At 44.8% G+C, this 20,170-nt stretch overlaps 1 protein-coding gene across 2 annotated transcripts in view; it reads left to right on the top strand.

Moving 5' to 3' along the window:
• The window catches only part of ncoa2 (nuclear receptor coactivator 2), a 64,214-nt gene that overhangs the window by 37,814 nt on the left and 6,230 nt on the right, over positions 1-20,170 (top strand). The window contains exons 7-19 of one of the 2 annotated variants that reach the window (XR_003744793.1): positions 307-492; positions 1,735-1,836; positions 3,005-3,145; positions 4,079-4,226; positions 5,912-7,133; positions 12,199-12,403; positions 13,204-13,398; positions 14,461-14,688; positions 15,305-15,434; positions 16,834-16,993; positions 17,232-17,522; positions 18,080-18,157; positions 18,520-19,068. Coding sequence is in view for 1 of the 2 variants with exons in the window: in XM_028966254.1 (XP_028822087.1) it covers positions 307-492; positions 1,735-1,836; positions 3,005-3,145; positions 4,079-4,226; positions 5,912-7,133; positions 12,199-12,403; positions 13,204-13,398; positions 14,461-14,688; positions 15,305-15,434; positions 16,834-16,993; positions 17,232-17,522; positions 18,080-18,157; positions 18,520-18,853 (3,420 nt within the window). In the remaining variant the exon portion in view is untranslated. The remainder of the gene's footprint in view (positions 1-306; positions 493-1,734; positions 1,837-3,004; positions 3,146-4,078; positions 4,227-5,911; positions 7,134-12,198; positions 12,404-13,203; positions 13,399-14,460; positions 14,689-15,304; positions 15,435-16,833; positions 16,994-17,231; positions 17,523-18,079; positions 18,158-18,519; positions 19,069-20,170) is intronic. The other variant, XM_028966254.1, reaches the window with a different exon arrangement.

Genomic DNA, 20,170 nt, shown 5'->3' with positions numbered 1-20,170 from the left:
ACTGACTGTTCAGTTTCCCATGAAGAGTAGTGGCAGTGGGGTGCCAACATTATTTAGAGTTTCTGGACACGGAATATGGCTTGCACGTTTCTTGGGACAGAGTTGCCGAATCTTTCAACGCATACTCAACCGTAGTGTTGTTTTTGCTCCACACAGTCCCCCCTTCACTCCTGGACTTTGATTGATCAGTTATTGAATTCCAAAAAGTGTAAACCCGCTCCACAGAGATCACATGATCAGCATATGAATTTTCTGGGTCTCTTTTTTCAAAGGCACACATTTCTTTCATTTATGTTTCACTTACAGTGAACGGGGTGCCCTGGTCCAGTGAGAACCCGCGGCGAAACAGCCACACCTTCAACTGCCGCATGCTGGTGAACCCTCACAGTGAGCCAGAGGAGGAAGACCAGGAGCAAGAGGTCCAGCAGAAGTACGAGACCATGCAGTGTTTTGCCGTCTCCGAGCCAAAGTCCATCAAAGAAGAGGGCGAGGGTAAGACTGTCCCTCCTTCTTGTCGAAAGTCATGTAGAATTCATAGGACAGTCCCCTAAGTGCACAGTTCTGTTTCACCACAGGAATTGGGAACGTTTGGAGCTCAACGTTCACGTTGAGTGGAAAAAAAAGTCACTAGCCTATTTGTGCTGCACTGCGCTAATGATTGCTTCTGACAGTTTTGCAACATGTGTTGAGGGGAGAGAACGTTCCAGTCATTGAGGCAGAGGACGCGGCGAAAGCGCGTGGTGCTCCACATCTGCTCCCCCTTTCAACAGAATGGTTTTAAGTCTGTGCACCTCCACCCCCCAATCCCTCTCACAGTCTTGCTGCCCTCTCCAGCTGGAGTCACTCAGAGTTCGCCTAGCAAATTTCAGGCCCACGTCCTCAGTTCCTCAACCCAAATTTACCATAGGCCTGTGCTGTGGGGAGCAGTTCAGCAGACTCTGCTGTGCGTTTGCCTTTTTGTGGGGGTTCTGTTTGTTTTGGGGGGATTGTTTCACTTTTCTTGCTTTCAGTTCTGTGTTTTTTTAGCTGTGTATGTGTTGCTTGCTTCCTTCCTTCCTTTTTTGTGTGTTTTGGGGCTTGTTTCACTTTTTCTTTCTTTTGGTGTCTCTGTATGGTTTTGAGTGTGAGTGAGTGTGTGTGTGTGTGTGTGTGTGTGTGTGTGTGTGTGTGTATAGGTGTAGGTGTGGTGTCTCTGATCCTGGGAGGTGTGACCAGTTGATGCTGTACTAGGTGTTTGATTAGGGTTGGACTCTGAAAGCAAGTCTGTATGGGCGGCTCCTGCCTCACCTTGACTTTGAAGCCCTGGAGGAATAGAGTGTGTGTGTGTGTGTGTGTGTGTGTGTGTGTGTGTGTGTGTGTGTGTGTTTTTGAGTGGAGGAAGTGGTTGAACACCCAGGGAACCAGGATTAACAGTTTATAGGCCCAGCAGGAGTAAGTTGAATTTGCGGGAGTGACCCAGACCCTGCATTTGCTCTGTGTGTGTGTGTGTGTGAGAGAGAGAGAATGATTGTGTAGGAACTGTGTGCCACCCAGCAGGGTGCTCAGCCACAGTGACACACACTCCAAAGGTCACACTCCATCATCACCCACACACCTCCACATGGCTTCCTACAACAGAGAAGCCCCACTGTCAGCCCATCATTAATAACCACATAATAACCACACTGAGCACATGAATCAGCCTGTGAGTAAACTGGCTTTCAATCAGGTCCTTTCTTTTTCTCTCTTGCTCAGATTTTCAGTCCTGCCTGATTTGTGTAGCACGGCGAGTACCAATGAAGGAGAGGCCCATCATGCCGACACATGAGAGCTTCACCACCAGGCAGGATCTCCAAGGTAACAGCACAACCACCAACCATGTCCATGCTCTCCATCTCTGGCCTCCCACTTCTCCCCTGAGGGCATGCCAGTCACACAGGGCCATGGTCCACGCCCACACAGACTCTGTGGGTGTTTCCAGCTGTTAGACAGTGGAATGTCTGTCCCTTGGACACTAACTACCTGTCACTGTTCTTCTCAGAACGTAAAGACATCCCAGCCCTCTTTCTCCCTGTCACTCTGGCTGTCTGTCTTTAGCATTTTACACATATGAAGTCTTTACAGTCACGGTCACCCTTATCACTGTTGGAAAGGTTACTTTTAAAATGTATTCCATTACAGAATACATGCCCCAAAATTTAGTTTGTAACGTATTCCATTAAGTTACTCAATGTGAGTAATATATTCTGAATACTTTGGATTACTTAATATATTGTCATGCTTTTTACAACTACATGAATGTAGCAATCACAGATAATAGAAAAGCCCTGTTTTTCACTAACTATTTCTTTATTTATAAAGCTGAAAAGTAGAAGACAAACATAAAATATGCCATTGAAATGTATTTACTGTTATGGTCACCAACATATTCCATCACTTAGTTAAAATAACAAGTAGCCTTGCACAAGAAAAATGACCTTCTTTTTGATTAGGACCGCACCTTTGTCATGGCAGAAAGCGGCCAATTACAGCCGTGTCTGTTCCGAGCGGCCCTTCTCAAACCCTCCGAGCGGCGAGGATGCCGTGTCACCTTACACACACTCAGTCCATGTCCACTGTAAGAGTATAAAGATCATGGTGTGATAGTGAATTAAATCATATTTATTTACAATTTCAGGGGTAGCATGGATTTTTGGGCACTGAAACAGAGCACAAACTCGAGGGACTGCGCATGGCAGATCCGCTAGGTAGCACAACTTGATAGGCAGCATGTTTTGACAGAACACCTGTGTTATGCATGGTCCACACAGCAATCCCCACCATGTTTTTGCGCTTGTCCATTTATTAAAGTATTCTTTGTCCTTGAATACTTTTTAAATGCCATGGTTGACAAATTTGTGAATTTGTCTTTTTACATACATTCTCTATGGGTCAGGTTTGTAAAGGGCCTCCATCTCTTCTGACGTTTTTTTTTTTCGGTGGTCCGACACCCGCCATGTGTTTTTGTGTGTGTGTGTGTGTGTAGGGAAGATCACCTCATTGGATACGAGTCTGCTGCGGGCGTCCATGAAGCCAGGCTGGGAGGACCTAGTGAGGAGGTGCATCCAGAGGTTTCACCTTCAAAACGATGGGGACATGTCTTTTGCCAAACGCCACCAGCAGGAAGGTAAAGAAATCTTACAGAAGATTTTACAAAAATCTTACAGAATTTTTTTTGTATTTTTCCTACTTTGGTTTGAGTAGAATAGTGATTTCACTCTACCTTCTAACCATGGCCTTTATTTTATTTTGTTTATTTATTTTATTTTATTTTAGTGTTGGTGTTTTTTTGCTGACAAATGTTCCCTGATTCAAAGAAACCATTGCGCTTTTTAAATGAAGGTCTCTCGCAATTTAGCAGTTCTAATGTTGGTAATACAATTTATTTTTTTTATTTTTTATTTTTTTTGTTGAAGGCAGTTACCGTCTGTTGTAAGAAAAAAAAAAAAAAAAAACGATGTTTTTCAAAATCAATTGACGTCAGATTCAGCCATGAGGTTTATAAACATCCCGTTGACTTCACAATTAAAAAAAAAAAGAAATTAAAAAATGTACTGAAAAGGTTTAGTATGTCCTGGTGCTTATGGTGTTTAGCCTTAAGAAATGCTCCACCCAGCTGTGGAGCAATTAGGTGGCCGCTGCTCAGGTGACTCAGGCAGCTGGGCTTTTAAGTGGGTCATATAGTTTAGAAGACCTTCAGTAAGACATTTTTATATCTGTTCATATGTATAGATTTTTTTTATGACAGGATGAAGTAGTCATGGTCAGCTGAATTAAAGCAGGCAGTGACCTTGTCTGAAACATCTGAATGTTGAATGAATTATTTTTACTAATTACAACGGAGTGCTAACAGATTGTGGCATTTCCATCCGGCATTTAGCATAATGTTTCATTTAGTGCTTTGTTTCAAAGCGAGAAACATGTCAGATGTCTGTCTGGCTGCCTGTAATCTCACTGTGTTTGATGTATGAAAAGGCTTGTATTTCATGTATTTATTTATGCATCTCTCTAGCTTTTTAATGTCTGAATATGATGTCGTTGAATGTGTTTTTTTTTGCAGTGCTGAGACATGGCCAGGCGTTCAGCCCAATCTACTGCTTCTCCCTATCAGACGGCACAATTGTCTCAGCCCACACAAAGAGCAAGCTGGTGCGCTCCTCCACCACCAACGAACCCCAGCTCTACATGTCCCTACACATTTTGCAGAGGTACTACACCCTCTTCACTGTGTGCTACACACTCTATGCTGTTCTCGCTGTGTATTTATCATCCACACACACACACTTCTCTTTTTCTTTTTTTTCTCACCTCCCTCTAGCTCTGTGTGGGTATTTTCAGTCATCCTCACAATTTTACTACATTCATGTGTGTTGGATGGACTGTAGGGATTTCGCCCCTCCCAAGATAAATGTAGCGAGGTTCAGGAAAATAAGTATATGTTGAGAGTAGGAACTGTGGAGTGAGAAGAAAAATTGTAATTCTTAAACCATACTTTTGAAACACTTTCCATTCTTGTATATTGGCACAAAGACAGTAGTCCGATTAAATACCCCAGCAATAATAACATTCACACTATTAATTCAGATGTGTGTATCCTGCTAAAATTGGCTCTTTGTTTAAGGGTTACTTTGTTTACCCTTCACCAACCACCGGGCCCGTAGAGTGCAATTTTGCATGACGCTGAAGTGTTTCTTTCGTCTCATTGGTGATAGTACAAAATATTTCAAAGGGGACCCCACGCTCTTACTGTTGTGGCTTGATAACAAAAGAATGAACTTGGCCGTGACTAGCTTTGGTTAATTAAGCTGTGTGTCCGTATGTGTCCTTAGCAGCAATAAAACCTTTTCAGGATAGATTGGCTTAACTTTACAAATTATAAGTACTGGGATTTAATGGATTTAATGGTTTCTTTGGACCCTGCTCTCATTTGCCTGGAAGTGCACGTTGCATATTAATCATACAGGATCCTCATTAAAACCATTATTATAATGGGATTGAAAAGCTTTGGAATATTTACAGTGCTACGAAGCACAACAGTCTTCATTAATGGCACTTAACTGCTGGCTTGCTTTATCTGAGCAGTAATGTGCTTGGTGCTTTTAACACTACGCCTTGTACCCCACCAATGCCATAATGTACCATGCTAGGTCCTATCAGCAATTGGTCTGAAATAGGATCAGATCAACACTCGTTCCAATCTGTTTTTTTTTTTTTTTTTTTTTTACAGTCCAATTAATATGAGCGTTTATCTTATTAATAACCCCCATTTTATACCAATTTGAAACTGTTGGCTGATATAATGACCAGATTACACACATATGAGACAGAAATAGGTATAAATTTAATAGTCACTGTAATTACCATGCAGTTCTCATTGGTGATTAGTTTACAAGATATGAGTTAATCGATGGCCAATCCTATCTTGTGCAGTGTCTTGTGTTTTTTTTCATTTTAAAAGCTATTTAGATTGCAAAGCCACACTGGTGCAAGTTGGGGTCTATCTCTGAACAGTATTCTTCATGAAAGAGAATACGTATTGAACAACACTCAACCGGTATTCTAGCTAAAAACCATGTCAGTGCTATGTTTCCATTTGAAATGCTGTTCTTGGCCCATAAAAATGCATGTATAGGACCTTTTATGTTTTGCATTCGCTGCTTTCAAATAATTCACTGTCTGAAAATATTCCACCATTGTATGAAGCAACATCTTCACAGAGCTATATTGGCTCAGTGGACCAGCACCAGATGGTGACTAACCACACGCTGAACCTACTCTCAGCACAATCTGCAATGGAACAATGCCACTGGATGAATTCTCGCTGGAGGATCTGTTGTTAGCTGGTTGTTTACCCGCGTGTCATTTGAAACCATATGTTTCTGTTTTTGTCCAGGGAGCAGCCAGTGTGTGGCATGACCCCAGACATGGGCACTGGCCAGGCTCTGGGGAAAACATTGAACCCAGTCACCTCCATGACCCCGACCAGCAGCATGGGAGCAGTCCAGGGTCAGGACACCACGGTTAGCAGCAATACCTCCACCACCTTCTCCTCCCCCGGCGGACCCAAGGACCCCGCAGCCATGGGCCCAATGCAGGGCTACCGCTTTGGCTGCCCAGGGCCTACAGCAGGGGGCCACACAGGGACAGCTGCCACCGCCATGCAAACCGCCACTCCTCAGGGTAGTAACTATGCACTGAAGTTGAACAGCCCCTCGCAAGGCAGTCCGGGCATGCTGTCACCACGGCAACGTGGAAGCCCTAGTAATGTCATGTCGCCCCGCCTCCCGCCCCCACCACAGTTCTCGCCCGCGCCGGGCTTCACCAGCAACTCCCTCAATGCCCTGCAGGCCCTTAGCGAGTGCCACTCGGTGGGCCTTGGGCAGACAGGACTGGGGTCTCCCGACCGCAACTCCCACCTGCTGGGTAAGATGGCTGCCTCGGGGACTGAGGGGTTCGGAGGGGCAGATCATCAGCAGCAGTCGGAGCAGCCAGGACAGACGCTGGAGGAAAACACGGAGCACAAGGAGGAGAAGGACGCCAGCCTCGGACACTTTGGCTCAGGGGATGCCGCGGACCCCCAGAGCCGACTACACGACAGTAAGGGCCACACCAAGCTGCTGCAGCTGCTCACCACCAAGACTGAGCCAATCGAGACTCCCTCGCCCCCACCTGCGCCAGGAGGACCTGACCCCAACTGCAAGGACTCACCTGGGGGTCTGGGTTTGGGGGGCTCTTCAGGTGGAGTCGGAGGCGGGGTGGGGGCCACTGCCACGCATGCCACCTCCCTAAAGGAGAAACACAAGATACTGCACCGACTGCTCCAGAACAGCACCTCGCCTGTGGATCTGGCCAAGCTGACGGCCGAGGCCACAGGCAAAGAGCTGTGCCAAGATGGGGGGTCTTCGGCCGCGGGTCCCGGGTCCGGGGTCCCGGACCTCAACCCCAAACAGGAGCCCGTCAGCCCCAAGAAGAAGGATAACGCGCTGCTACGCTACCTCCTGGACAAGGACGATACCAAGAACGTAAAGCTGGAGCCCGGAGAGGTGAAGGTGGAGCCTGGTTCCAAGATGGTGAAGACTGAGAAGCTGGATGCAGGCTATGACCGTACGGAGCAGGTGAGCCTGAGGATCTTATTCCTGCCTGCTGATTTGTCACCAGTTTCCCCGCTGTAGCCTTGTTTTTAGTTGTGTGTGCCTGAGCATTTTTGGGGACAGAGAGGCACCACGTCTGTTTTATTCTCATGCTTTCAGCGAGTGAGGCTCTGCCTACCCCGCACCCTCCTCCCTTCCTCTGCCTGGCTGCCTAAACTGGAGCAGACAGCAGATTTATTATCCAGCCAATGAAGACCCAGATAGTGTGGGTAACAGCAGGGATATAAATGACTGAGTCTGTTAGAGGGAGAGTGAGGAGGGAGGGGGGTTCTGTGGAGAACTGCTCCTACCTCCACTTCCCTCAACACGTCGAAACAAAAGCAGTAGGAAATCGCCTTCGGTTCAGAACCACTGTGACATTGAGGGGTTTGGTATGGGGAGGGCTGCAGGGGGACAGCGCCTATGGACACTGGAGGCGTTCAGTCAGTCGGGGCTGTGTTGGCTTGGCCAGCGCTGCTGTTTTGGCACTGTGCTGAGATCAGGCTTGGCCAAAGGAATGTGGTGTGAAAACAGAGACGAGGGCAGGCAGTAGAGGAAAAGGGGGAATAAGAAAGAGGAGGAGTGCAGCACCAGTTCTGCAGGCAGCCCTCTGAAGCCACCGTGACTGGCTGAGTCAGAACTGTCAAAACATGCAATCTCTGTCTCTCTTTCTGTCTCTGTCTCTCTCTCTCTCTCTCACACACACACACACACACACACACACACACTCACGCACACGCTACACACACTTTTATCTATCTTTCTGTCTGTCTGTCTTCTTTCTTTGTAAGCTTTTTCTATCTCTCCTGCTGGTTTCTTTATGTTTGCCTCCCCATCTATATTTTTGTCTAGCATTCCCCTGACTCTCTCTCTCTCTAGCTGTCTTTTTTTTTTTTTTCCCTCGCTCTATGCCCCTCTGTCTTCTTTCCTTGAAATTCTTGTTTACACATTTCTTGGAAAGCCCAGGTCTTAATCTCCCCCACAAATCCTCTGAGGGAATGCTAGTAGGCTGTAGGCAGGTGTAGGATGGGTGGATGGGTGGATGGATGGATGGATGGATGGGGTTAGATATCTTTCATGTCTGTAGAGTACAGTGTGGTGCCCACTGCATGACTGCTCGGGCGGGGGGTTGGGGGTTGGTGCTAGCTGCTTGTGTGCTCTGGCACGGCCGGCAGCGCCAGGCTGAGGCACAGCGACACTACGAGGGGACAGCAAGGCAGCGGTGCGATGTGGGCGGTGGCAGGGGGTGTGGTCAGTGAGTCAGCTCGTGTTACTGCTGACCCACTGGCAGGTCAGGGATGAGTATAATGGGCTAGATGTGGCACTGGCCAATCACGTAGAGAAACTGAGCCACCGTGCTGCAGATGTGACGTTGTGATGTTTAATCCGTTAACTACAGGCTTGAAACACGTCTTGTCAGTGTGAAAATCACGAGTTCTACGCACAGAGTTTATACAATCTATTAACCCACATCTAATAGACAAGTGGGTTATTGTACACAGTGCATTAAATAATTTCTCAGAAACATATCAGTGACCTAATATTAATAGTATCATTTTATATAATTAAATTAACATTTGTCCACCTAAATAATTTGTTAATTTTTTAGTCTCAAACAAGTCTCAAAAAAGATTGTTATTATAACCACATTTTAGGTTTGGTTTGGCCGTGTGAGAAAGGCCTGCCTGCCTTTTCTCTCACACTTCTTTTTTTTGTCTCTATTGAAAGGGAAAATCACACTGTATGGATGTAAATGCAGAGTGAACTTGGACAGCTGTGTGTGCGTGTGGTAAATCTGTTTATGTGTGGTGAACCTGTGTTTATGCATGTGGTTGAAATGTGCACGGTCCCCTCATCTGGTGGAAGTGTGCGCACATGCTGTACATATCCGCACAGTAGGTCTAATTAAACGTGCACACGTGTGTCTGTGGTGGGTTATATCTGGGTTATATGTAAATGTGCAGTGTGTGTGTGTGTTTGGCGGAGAGGGTGGTGCTTATTAAAGACAGCAGGACTCGTCGCCTGCCTCCAGCCGCGCGGGGCTCTAATCAGCACCTCCTCACCGTTCCTGGAATCCGCCGCCATGATCCAGGGTGAAGGAAACAGGACTGACTACAGTCCCCCATCACAGCATTAATACACAACGTTCCTTGAACATGGGGCGCCTATAACAAACGCATTTGATTTTCACTGATCTAAATTCGCCTTGTTGACTGAGCAAACATGGGCACTGAGGTTCATTTAGGAAATGAACTGTGATCGCAGTGTAAACACACACATGCCAGCTTGTGTCACATCTTCTTTGCTATTCCCAGAAGCATGTGACGAAAACCACAGGTGCATGGAGTTAGTTGTGACACTTAGAGGAAGAGGACGTCTGCCAGAGGAGGCCCACAAACGTCCCAGAGACAGGCTTACCCAACACTCCCAGCCAAACACGGCACAGTACAGTCAATTCACTTTATTTATAACTCTGCTTTAAAACCAACCCCACGTTTCACCAAAGTGTTTTACACGTAACAAAATAGAATTGGTGTTTTCATAATAAAAATGGAAGGTTTTGGGAAAGTAGGGAATTGTACACCCTGTGCTCCATATATACAGTGTCACGTATAGCAGATATAGCGCAAAGACCCTCCATGCTCCTGAGGGCGCTTTACCTGAACTTTGTATCGAGGCTGAGAGTGAGCGAGGCGGTCAATGATTGACAGAAGTTCTCCGGGGCTGAGACGGCTCGTCCGCCAACGCTGAGAGCCTTCTGGAGCTTTCTACAACCGGTGACCTTACCGGGCTTCTCCTGCCTCTTCCCTTTAGTTTAACATTACCTACAGGCCAGTAACAAAGTCTCGACATGCGGCAGAGAATCAGTCACAGTATCTCACCCATAAGATCCCAAAGTTTGTGTTAACGTCACCTTCTGTTAAATCAGAGCCTCTAGTCGGCACATAATCGTTTTAGAGAAGGCCGTAGAATGCCTAAAGCAACAGTCAAAATCCATATTGTTGGGCAAAATGTGTGATTTGTGATTATTCTGCGCGTCACGTCCTATAACCACAAATCTGTAAATGTGTCACAAGACCAATGCTGCTCAGAGATCATCAAACCTGATGTGGAAAATCTGTCCTTTTGTGTAAATTTTGTGTTGTTGCTGCAGCACCGTTGAACAAATGCAGCCTCGCAGCACATAAATAGAGACGTCCCGTGTGCTGCCCCCTGCTGGCCGTGCAGCTGAACATATTTCCATATATACTGTGCGCCCTCCCTCGGGCCTGTGGATGAACTCGTGTAAATGTTTACTCGCACCATGGTAGCGTTGCTGTGCATTTAGAAACTTGTTTAATCCACCAGCTTTTGTTTAATGTTGTTTGGAGGGCTGTGCTTCGCTCCGGCCCGTTCCCCCCTTGACCGTGATGTTATACATTCGCTGCGGGCTGCTGGCCAGACGGGGAATTTGGGATTCAGTCTAGCTTTGGAGCCAAAGTCTTTATCAAGCCCTGGACAGTGTTAAAGAAGATTATTCTAAAAAGCACTTCTGTTCAAGCCACTTCAAGCAACCATCCAGCTGTCATCTCAGCCGTCCCTGGTTTAAATATATCTAAACAGGAAAACCCGAGCAAAGCACGGGAATGTCACCTTGACTGAACTGATTTTATATATGCATACGTGTATGTGTGCACTTATGTGGGCATTTATTAAGTGTACATTATGTATTGTGACCCTTCACCATATAAAAACCAAAAAGCTATTCACTGTACAGAAGTCAAGCTGTGCCACACGCTGTACTGGTTTAAGGGGAAGGAAGTGAACTGCATGGTGCCTTGATGACATCTGATACACCACGAATGGTGAAGTGTGGAGAACCGCTTCTAACTTGACGTGAAAAGTGGCCCACTTTCCTTGGCCCCCGTTTGGTGACAGTGCTGCATTTTGATTCACTTGTTACAGCACTGCATTATAAGCTCTTTCCCACTAACTACCAGGGTTACGTTGAAGTGAAAGTGAAGGGATTGTCACTGTGAAACACATTGTGAGTACACACAAATGTCTCCTTGGCATCTAACCTCGTCACTAAAGCAGTGGGCCACCACGAAAGGTGCCTGGGGAGCAGTGTGTTGGGACTGTGTTTGGCTCAGTGGCGGTTTGGGATTAGAACCGGCAACCTTCTTATTATGGGTCTGTTTCCTTAATCACTAGCCTGTGACTGCCCCTGTTTTATAAATTATTTCTTAAATCTTTAGGTGGTGGTGGTGGCCTAGAGGTTAAGGAAGCGCCCCCGTAATCAGAAGGTCCCCACACAGTCCCCGCACACTACTCCCCAGGCGCAGCCCCCTATCTCACTCTCAGCCTGTCATGGCTGCCCACTGCTCACTAAGGGTGATGGTTAAAAGCAGAAGGGACATTTCCTTGTGTGTATTGTGTGCTGTGTATCACAATGACAATCACTTCACTTTCACTTCAGATTAATCTCTACTTATGAGCTGAATGCAGCACTTTTCATATGTCACTTACAGTGTTTACTAAAGTGGCTTTTGTATTTTTTTTTTTAATAGGGCATCATTTGGGCTGAACATGAGTGTTGCCTAGAGCTAGGTAGCATTCAGAATTTTTCCTATATTGATGCCAGTTTTTGCAACTGGTTTCCCTACCATTTATGTTTTAAAATCTATTTAAAATAAATAAAGGCAGTTTTAAAATCTAATAAGGCAGTTTTGTAACCAATTAAAAGTTGGCGACTGCCCTGTTGAAGTTCAGTATTGATAAAAAAAACATTCGTTAAAGGGCCCCACGTCAAATCAGTGCAATAACACAAAGGCTACCACAAACTCAACGTGTTTTGTGTCACATTAGGGTAGACAGTTAGTCAGTTGTAGCTCCACTTTGGTATGACCTTGGCTGGACATGTGTGAAAGAGCTATTTCTCCATGTAAATTCCAAATATCCCCTGTCGTCTGTTTTGACAGGCAAGAAATAGTTGTGTAGCTTTTTGTTTCCATTGCATTGGTGTAATGAGTGTGTGTGTGTGTGTGTGTGTGTGTGTGTGTATACACAGTCTAGTGAACTGGACGAAATCCTCAACGACCTGCAAAACAGCCAGGCTCAGCTGTTTGCCGAAACTCAGCACTCGGCCGTGGACAAGCAGTCCATCTTCAACGACATCATCCAGATTACTGAGGGCGGAGCTGGTCTGGCCTCAGCCCAGCAGCAGAAGCCCTTCCCGGGGATGACCAGTGAATCCCTCTCACACAGCCATACAGGTATGTGTGTATAAATGTGTGTATACACACACACTCCAGGCCTGGATGCGCCCCCATGCTATTCAGATTATTGATGTCTTTTGCCCTTGTCTTATTTGCATACATGCTTAACACAAACCCATAAACACTAGTGTTGTCAAAAAATTGTTTGATACTAATCGATTCTAAAATTTTGTATCAAGTTTGATATCAATTAGCATTGGTATTGTTACTTAAATTCCTGCATTGATACATATTGATATATATTGATATATATATATAAAAAATTTAATTGTTTACAAGGTCCCTGTTTTTTATTTTCTTCTTCCCCTGTAGTATTAAAAATGGTCAAGTACCATCCTTAGTATTGGTACACACACACACACACACACACACACACACACACACACACACACACACACCCACCCTCTCACCAGTAGCCTGGTCCTACATATGCAAGTGTGAGATTGCATTTTCTCTACCACACCCAGTTTAGAATACACCTCACCTGGGCACACGTGGCACTGTGTGTTGCGTAACGCAGCTTTGTGTTGACTCTGAACGAAGCTGACAGCTTAATCCCGTCCACACCTTAAGGAGCTGTTTGTCAACACATGTTTAAAACTCATAATGGGCTGTGAAGAACCACAATTTGCTGATCTTAGAGGCGTAACATGGTTTGTCTTTCTCAATTATAATTTGTTTTAAGTGTTTAAAACCTTTCATTTTACTATACCTTATGCTCGGCACATTTTAATAGACCATAAACATATTTTTGTTTGTTTGCTTGCTTTGCTTGTTTGTTTTATCTCCACCTGAAGACTTCAGTGGTCCACGGCCAGGACAAGTAGCCAGGGGTCCACCAGGACGGAGCATGTCTCTGGAAATGGCTCCCAAGCCCTCCCCTGGTCAATTCTCCATCATGAGGAACAACAGCCCTTACCCCATGATGCAGCAGCAGGGCATGATGGGAAATCACAATGTGATGCCCAACCAGTCTGGAATGGTGAACACAGGTAGGAATGTAAGACTGAGGCCTGTCCATGCCCAGCCAAAAACTAGCAACAAAAAATAATAATGATCAGGTCTCCCAAAAGCATTGTCTGATTTATTGTCTGATAAGATCAAGGTTGAACTTTCTGGTGACAACACCAAAAGTTATATTAGGAGCAAAAACTTTATCACCGAAGGCATGCTGTGCACACTGTGAAACACAAGTTTTGTACAGGGAATTATGAACATTTCCAACTACCAGTCACTTTAGCCTCAAAATCTTCAGGCAGCTACTTGAAACCTGAAGGTGATGCAGAATTTCTGACCTCCAAGCACCCGTATTCAACATAAGAATGGTTTCACCAGAAGAAAATTAAAGCTCTGGATTGGCCAGAGCCCAGTCCAAAATCCAATAGAAAATCTGTGATGTGACCTGAAGAGGGTTGTGCACAAGACACCCTCGCAGTATGACTTATTTGATAAGCCTTTGCAAGGACGAGTGGGCAAATATGGGCAAGTCAAGGTGTGCCATGCTGATAGATTCCTACTCAAGAAGTCTGAATGCTGTCATTACATCAGTAGGTGCTTCAATGAAGTATTAACAAAGTATCTTGTACTATAGTAGTAAGTATGATTGTGCAATGACAATAACGTCTTTAATATTTAATTAGGTTAAGTGTGTACACAACAAATTTGATCATGGGTTCATTTTAAAGATTTGAAAGGATTTATTGTCTCACTTATTTAACCTCACAACAACCTTTTTTTTCCCTATCCATTGTCAGTACAAATGTAGACAACATATTAGGTATGATGCTCTAAATATTTCTGCAAATTCTGCATATGTGAAATGTGGGTGGAAAATCCTAAAACACTGTTCCATTCAGTGTTCTGTTCCACCTGTAGTGAAACATGAACAGCGTGGGCTGCTCTTCTGACACAGCGACTCTAGAATGCTGTACAACTGACTCATTTCTGCAGGACGAAAACTTTGTTTGGCTTCCTTTGTCTATGTGCAAGCATCTGTATGTTTGTATGTGGACTCCCAATTGGCATTTATAATAAATGTGTGTTTGTCTCGACAGGAGTGATTGCTCCTAATGCTGCTCGCACTGGTATGCAACAGGAGCCCTGGGGTCCCCACGGCCCCACTGTCACCAATTCTGCTTCGGCCAATGCTCCTCAAGGGCAGGCTCTCCAACAGGGGGCACTGCATGGGCGGATGGTGCCCAGCGCACCCTCTGGAGTCCCTATGAGGCCAAACAGCCAACAGGGTCCCAGGCACTTACTGCAGTCGCAGATAATGACCAATGGTATTGGCTTCCTCCTTTTTTTTTTTTTTTTTTTTGTCCCCTTCCCTTCTAGTGCATCTCATACAATTTGAATGAATGTTGAAAATTATTAGTGCAAAATTAGAAGTACCACTTCAGACACAATGTATAATGTACTTCTTCATGATTATCCTGACTCTCATTTCCCTTGGTTGTCTGTTTACCACATGGGGTTTTGCTCCTCTCCACATTAGGGCAGTTCTTCTCAGTCCTTAGTGAATATAAAAATGATTATGCAACTCAATGTTTTGTATGGTTATGCTGATCCTATCTAATATTTTGGAAAGAAACAGCCTTAATTGTTTAGTCAACTTTTTGCATTGATGTCGTTGCACAGGAACTAGCTTTTAGTGAGTTGCGTTTTTCCTTTGCTCTTAATGTCTGTAAATGAGGTGCGCAGCTCTAAACCCACTTTTGTCTGCTTTAGTTGAATTAAAATGAATAGCAGAAATGGCACTTTGTTGCTGTACAACAATATTTTGGAGCAATGCATATGTTCACTACATGATGTTCTCATTTTTGTGCCTTTATTATATTACAGGGGGGGGGGTGACACTTTCTTTCCTTGTAAACATGTTGTGTTTGGCCCTCCCTGTAGCACAACCAAACATGGACATGAACATGGCTGGCCACCAGTTCTCTCAGCAGCAGGCACCACCCAATCAGACGGCACCGTGGCCCGACAGCCTACTACCCATTGAGCAGGTGCCCTTTCCAAACCAGAACAGGTGAGCACACTTCCGAATGCCACATGTGTGTATGAACAGGAAGGTGGGATGTCCCCAGTGGATAACAGACTTTTCAGTCAAAGGTTTCTGCACCCGCTCATTTACTTGAACACGCTCATACTACCAGATAGTCTGTATTGTCAGCAGCTGGTTGGCTGGACTGGATGTTGGATGTTGCTAAAAATTTCACCTGAATCTAGTGTGTCAGATTAAAGTAGCTATGAAACTGCTACCTCCTAACACATCCCTCCCACACCCGCCTGTGTTATTGCTGACTGTACAGTAGCGACTGTACAGTCTGCTGTTGTTTTTTTTTTTTTTTCTCTTTTCAATAAGCGCTCATATCTTTGTCATATATATTCACAGCTGAACTAAAAACACAGATTTGAAATAAAACTCAGCTAAGAGTAGCTCTCATATCACAAACCACATTCTTTGTTTACTGCACACATTGCAGTCTAGTGTTTTAAACTGCTTCTGTTCATCCAACTCTTACACATTGGGAAAATTTGCCATAAAACTTCCCATACATACCCAAAATAGTCGTTGTTGTTAGCTGCTAAACTTATTTGTGAGTCAAGTCTGCTACTCAGGCACATGTTAGATCGTGCCCTTTTTGCAATTTTATATTTACATTTGTATTGTGTATTTTAACACCCAGTGTAGAGTGTGTAATGCCCAACATTACACCTTGCAATTTCAACTTTCCTTGTCGTCACAACAGCTATTACAGTATTAACGCAGTAATTCAAGCTGCCTGTGAACCAGCAATGCATCTCTGACCTGCATTTGTTAGAGACAGCCAGGTAATGATAGCATTTTGTGCTAGCCATTGGCAATGCTTAACACCGTTGTGAAATTAAAATACTGTCTCAGTGCAGCCAGCCGAACATAATCAATAGCCACTGATAGTTTAGAACAAGCCAGCTAGTCTTGTTGAGCTAGGCTAGTTCTTTTTGTTGACAACTGACAGAAGTACAGGGTCATTGGTCCAAGCAGACGTGTAACAATGCCAATTTTTTAATTTTTATTTTTATGGCATTCATCAGACACCCTGATCTGAAGCAACTGACAGTCAGGAGTTACAGGGACAGTCCCCCTGGAGATGATCAGGGACACAATGGTAGTATGCTGTGACTTTGTGGTTTTCTGGTTCATAGGCGACTTTCTTCCCCACTAGGCAGCGTCCGCCATTGAAATCATTTTGCAACTTGCTCTGACCATAATACAGGCCGGGCATTTAGAAAGGTGCTGCTGTCTGGCTGTTAAGGATGCTTTTCTTTTGTGTTTGTGTGTGCTAAATCATGTTAGCAGACTATCATTTTTGGGTCATGTTAAAGGTGTATGAATATGTAATGGCTTGTTTATTCAAAATGAAACATCTGCGTCTCCGCTGCAGGTGCGGTTTCCCTCAGGAGGATGTGCTGTGTCCAGCCACCGCCACAGATAGCCCGGCTGACGAGGGGGCGCTGCTCAACCAGCTTTACAACGTTCTGAAAGACTCTGACTGCCTGGAGGAAATTGATCGCCTGCTGGGCATCCCAGCATTAGTGGGTCAGGTGAGCTGCCTCTCGCCCCAATTTTTTCCCCTCCTGCCACTCTTTTCGGATCGGCATTAGGGCTCAGGACGAGCGGCTTACGTAACCCATTACATAACGGCCCAGAATTCCATCTGCCGTGAGTTTCCCTGAGGTTGTGGTCAGGACATGCTGTGTCATTTGTTTTATACAAATGCTGTGTGTAAAGCCAGTCTGCAGAATGTTTACATGACTGTCTGTATGCAACTGCATTTCGTAGGGACAGTCCTTGGATCAGGAACAGTTTCCAGGTCAGGACCCCAGCCTGATGTTGGATCAGAAACTGCCTGTGTACTCACAGCAGTACGGGCCCCCGGCGCACATGGGACCTGGTAACTATGCCGCCATGCAGGACCCCAACTACCATGGCATGCCTGGGCAGATGGGTCAGCGGCCTGGCTACCCTATGCTCCGGATGCAGCCGCGGCCGGGCCTTCGTGCCACGGGAGTGGGCCCCAACCAGCCCAACACGCTCCGACTGCAGCTGCAGCACCGACTACAGGCCCAGCAGGTAGCAAAATGCTTACACATAATAGTGCTGAGTCTAGTTGTTCACTCACAGTGGGTTAGAAGAAACCGAAAGACAAATTCCTTCCACAGTTCCTCTATCAGAGACACATTCATTTAAATGCACTCACAGCATAGCTTTCTGGTTTTCTGCATATCTCCAGACAGGCTAATGGCCAGCGCAGAGCAGAGAACACACATTGCTCCCATTGGTGTAAAAATAAAACACATTTTCATCCATACCTCTATAGGTCAAAGATAGTAAAAAAATGTGTGGGAGAGGCTGTGCACATGTTGGCCATTTCTGGTTTTGTATTACTGCAGTTATATTTGACAAATGAAAATCTATTTCCTTGCTGTTGCAACAACTGGTAACTGAGAGTTTCTCCAACGTTCTGCCATGTCCAAAGTTCAGAGCCTCTTAGTTCTCCAGCGAGAGATGCCACCTGCTGGCCATTCTAGGAAGTGCAGTGTGACCTTATTTTGTAAAAAACTGTGAAAACTATTTTGTTTCAGAAATTTTTGTTTTTTATCATTTTTTTTCTTCCTTTTAATTTTCAGAATCGTCAACCCATGATGAATCAAATGGGTGCAGTGTCAAATATGAATCTACCTCTAAGACCTAATGTACCCAATCAGGTACATTTTTGTGATTCATCGCTACTTGCTACATTGTTAACAAAACTCTTTACATAACAGGATTTTCATTTCTCACTGATAATTATTAATACACTTATTGTACAGTAGTGCAATAAATGTTATTTTAAATCAATTATAAAATAACAAAATTGCTTGAGGCCCTGTGTTACATATTTCTTTTAATACAAGGCATGATTATGTTTCCTTGCATCATTGAACTTATTTAAAGCAGATAAATCTTAAAAACTGCTGACATTTTCTTACATTTGCACAATTTTGGGGGGCTACATGTTATGTGTGGTTCTTTGTTTTTTCCCCTAACTGTTCTGCTGTTTCTTTGTTCTTTGTCTCTGCATTCTCAGGGGACCATCAATGCTCAGATGCTGGCACAGCGGCAGAGGGAGATGTTGACTAATCACCTGCGCCAACGGCAGCTGGACCAGCAACGGCAGCAACAAGTGCAGCAGGTCCAGCAACAACAACAGCAGCAGCAACAACAACAACAGCAGCAGCAACAACAACAGCAGCAGCAGCAAGTGCAGCAGCAGCAGCGCAGCATGGCCCTGAGGGCCCAGGGCATGAGCCTACCGCCGAACATGGCTGCAGCCGTGGCTGCCGCCAGCCTACCGGGATCCCTGAACAACCCCCGGATTCCCCAGGCCAACCCCCAGCAGTTCCCCTACCCGCCCAACTACGGTACAGGACTGGCCTCTCCGCCACCACCAACCAGCCCTTTCTCCCCAGTCTCCCCAACCTCCCCCCTCCAGCCACCCAGCTCCTTGCCCACAGCTCCTTGCATGGCTCCCAGATGAGTCTGTCTAACCAGGGAATGATGGGAAACATGGGCGGACAGTTTGGGGCAGTAATGAGCCCCCAAATGCAGCACAGTGCCTTTCAGTTTCCCAGCTCAGGTACTGGCTGCCTTCTGTCTGTGTTTGCCTGTGTGCTAACACTTCACATAGTCCTTACACCACAACACACAGTACTCAGCGACATAACACCAAAATCCATTTAATTACATTATTTACCTCTTAAAAGGCATTCACTGATGTCCCAAGCCGCCCTAAGTTACAGGCAATAATTTCTACATATTTCTACATAAAATAATCTGAAATGCCTATATTTGGAACATGTTTCAGTATGAAACTAAAGGTTCCTCTCCTCAACTGCTTTAAAACATGAATTGAATGTAATGTTTAAAGAAAACACTGTTTTTGTATGTTTTTGAAATCATGGTGAATTAGTGATTTAGTAGACTCAGGTTTGTGGAAAATGGCTCTATGAGTTTGACATTTGGCATATAAGCATTGTCTGCATCTTGCTTCAGAAATAGCCAAATTAGGCAAATATTACATTTTAGCAATGGTCTCTGATGCAGATATTACAGTAGTAAATACTGTAATATAGAAGATTGTTTAATGAGAAAGGGGTTTGTGTTTTGTGAGTGCAATATCCCGTCACCAGAGGGCAGTACAAGCTCAATAGTTGTTATTTTGCTGATTTGGACTATAAACAAATAATAATGAATAACCCCGCATGCTTGTGGTACACACACGTTGCTCAGATATAGTCAACATTAATCCAGATTAATCCATAAATATTTGATCAAACATATAACAATTTTGTAATTAGATTTTGAGTCGATTTTTGCACTGTTTTAATTTGTGTTGTGTGTTTGTGCCCAGAGTAATTAACAAATGCTGATCAGTGGGTGCGGAGCATAAAATTATGACCTGGTCCGATGCCTGTTTTCACTTTCCCCTACTACTAACCGCTAACCCTCAACCCTGACCTGCATGTGTGAACGGACAGCCACTAATACCTGCTAATAACACATCCTCTCTAACACCTCTGCCCCTAATGCATAACACACTCATGACCAAGGGCAAGAGGGTTTAATGTGCCAATGGGAACTAATTGAAGTCTGAATCATTAGGGCATTTCTCATTTTTAATCTTAAATATTGCATATATCTTGAACGTCACAATATTCACATCCTGAATAATGACGTTT

Source organism: Denticeps clupeoides, chromosome 2, assembly GCF_900700375.1.
Source record: "Denticeps clupeoides chromosome 2, fDenClu1.1, whole genome shotgun sequence".
In the NCBI taxonomy this organism is placed as follows: Eukaryota; Metazoa; Chordata; class Actinopteri; order Clupeiformes; family Denticipitidae; genus Denticeps; species Denticeps clupeoides.
Note: the sequence above shows the minus strand (reverse complement) of the source record. Positions and strands in the feature narration are given on the sequence as shown.